Source organism: Babylonia areolata, chromosome 12 (assembly GCF_041734735.1).
Source record: "Babylonia areolata isolate BAREFJ2019XMU chromosome 12, ASM4173473v1, whole genome shotgun sequence".
Lineage (NCBI taxonomy): Eukaryota > Metazoa > Mollusca > Gastropoda > Neogastropoda > Buccinidae > Babylonia > Babylonia areolata.
The window spans coordinates 14,459,698-14,462,197 of NC_134887.1; the positions used below are offsets into that span (position 1 = coordinate 14,459,698).

The following is a 2,500-nucleotide window of genomic DNA, read 5'->3' on the forward strand; positions in this document are numbered from 1 at the left end:
AACCCATGCGGGCCCCTCGCGGACATTGACCTGGCCAGATGAGCGTCGTATCCATTTTGCCATCTACTTCCTCCTTGGACGTGGGGGTTAGTAGCGGTGAATTAAAGCAGTTACCTCGAGATAAAGAAAGTGGTAGTTTTGTATTCATTATTATTATTATTTTTTTTTTTTTATCCATTGATTTTTAAAAAAATTCATTTATTTAATATATTCATGATACAGAGCGCTGTCCTTGTATCAGAATCAGAACAACTTTTATCATCTCAGTGGAGAAAATGAAGCGTGTGGCGAAGTCTGTGTGAGACATAACAGACTGCAAGCAAAACGAGTAAACTTCGACATGAAACAATACGTGACAAAACTGCACTCGTAGCAAAAAAAAAAGCAAGTCCCATAGACATGGAACATAACGCCACATGTACCATAGAGGCTGCCCCCCCCCCCCCCCCACTCCCCACCCTCCCACCACCACCACCACCACCCCCTCCCTCCCTCCCGAAGCTCCACACACTTTCCCCCCTTGCACTTTATTCTGTGAGAGACAGGATGCTAATGATATGAGATGTTGCAAAGAAATGAATGGTGAACGCTGGAGAACTGTGACGAACGAAACCCAGGTGTGGCCGTGTATAGGGGGAATCTAAATGAGCGGTGTGGTAGCAATGCCACTGAAACGTTGCAGATGATGGGGCTGTTAAAAAAAGGAAAAAGAAAAAAGAAGAAGAAGAAGTGTATTCAGATCTTTTCTTTACTGGGAAGGAGGAGGAGGAGGGGAAATAGAAAGAAGAAAAAAAGAAACTTATCCTATTTACTCACCCTTTTTCCACCAGTTCAAACACTGCACAAACCAACCAAAAAAAAACAACACGTTGTCAGTACATAATTCAGTATCAGTCAACAATACTCGAAACTGAGCATGAAAAGATTTTAATGGATTCTAGTAATAATTCTTTAAAAAAAAAAAAAGAAAAAGAAGAAGTTTGTACACCGATATGAAAGCGATGGTAGAGTGAGATGGCAAAGGAGAGACAGACAGAAAGAAAAAAATAGGAGAGAGAGAGAAAAAAAGTCAGGCAAAACACACACACACACACACACACACACACACACACATGTGCACACACAAACACACACACGCCAACACAACACAACAACACAACACACACACACACACACACACACACACACACACACACACATGTGCACACACAAACACACACACGCCAACACAACACAACAACACAACACACACACACACACACACACACACACACACACCCCACACATACACCCCTCCCCCGCCCCCCCGACTCCCCCCCCCACACACACACACACGCATGCACACACACAGACATACAGTCACACACACACAGAGATAGACATACAGACACACTGACATACAGACACATACACACACACACACACGCACACACACACACACACCCACCGGTCCAAGATAATCAAAAACAATGTTAAACAGCCAATTAAAAAAAAAAAAAAAAAGAAAAAAAAAAGAAAGAAAAGCAAAAACAAAACCCGAACAGCATGTCCCGCCCAGTGCACGCAAGGTTTCCCACCCAAACACTGTCACTGACCGAGGTAGAGGTTGTCCTCCTCAGGGTCGTCCAGCACCTCCACCAGCTTCACCACGTTGGGGTGGTCCAGCTTCTTCAGGATGGCGATCTCCCGGTACACCCGCTCCAGGGGGTTGGTGGGCACCGCGCTCCGGCTGCCCTCCCTACTGGGCCGTGTCCGGCCTGAGGAACCCACACGTGGTCATGGTGGTGATGAGGATGTGATGATAACGATAATGGTGGTGGTGGTGAGGAGGAGGAGGAGGAGGAGGAGGAGAAGAAGGACGAGGATAATGATGATGATGATGATGATCGTGATGATGATGATGAGGACGAGGAGGAGGAGGAAGACGAGGATGATGATGATGATGATCGTGATGATGATGATCGTGATGATGATCGTGATGATGATGATGATGAGGAGGACGAGGATGATGATAATGACGATGATGATGTTGATGATGATGAGGACGAGGATGATGATGATGATGATGATCGTGATGATGATGATGAGGAGGAGGACGACGAGGATGATGAGGATGATGATGATGATCGTGATGAGGAGGAGGAGGAGGAGGAGGACGAGGATAATGATGATGATGATGATGATCGTGATGATGATGATGAGGACGAGGAGGAGGAGGAGGATGACGAGGATGACGATGATCGTGATGATGATGATGATGAGGAGGAGGAGGAGGAGGAGGAGAAGGACGACGATGATGATGATCGTGCTGATGAGGAGGAGGAGGACGAGGATGATGATGATGATAAGGAGGAGGGGGAGGAGCAGGAGCAGGAAGATGAGTGTAGTTATGATGAGGTTGATGAGGAGTAGGAGGAGAACAAGGATCGTGATCATAAGAAGGAGGAGGAGGAGAAAAAGGAGGAGGATTGTGATGATGATGAGGAGGAGTAAAAGGGGG

At 46.4% G+C, this 2,500-nt stretch overlaps 1 protein-coding gene across 4 annotated transcripts in view; it reads right to left on the reverse strand.

Annotated features, from left to right (window-relative positions):
• LOC143288077 (uncharacterized) overlaps nucleotides 1–2,500 on the reverse strand; it is a 322,115-nt gene that overhangs the window by 30,332 nt on the left and 289,283 nt on the right. For all 4 annotated transcript variants that reach the window (XR_013056031.1, XM_076596351.1, XM_076596350.1 and 1 more), the window contains 2 exons: nucleotides 1,596–1,757; nucleotides 817–838 (listed from right to left, as the gene is read on the reverse strand). Coding sequence is in view for 3 of the 4 variants with exons in the window: in XM_076596351.1 (XP_076452466.1) it covers nucleotides 817–838; nucleotides 1,596–1,757 (184 nt within the window). In the remaining variant the exon portion in view is untranslated. The remainder of the gene's footprint in view (nucleotides 1–816; nucleotides 839–1,595; nucleotides 1,758–2,500) is intronic.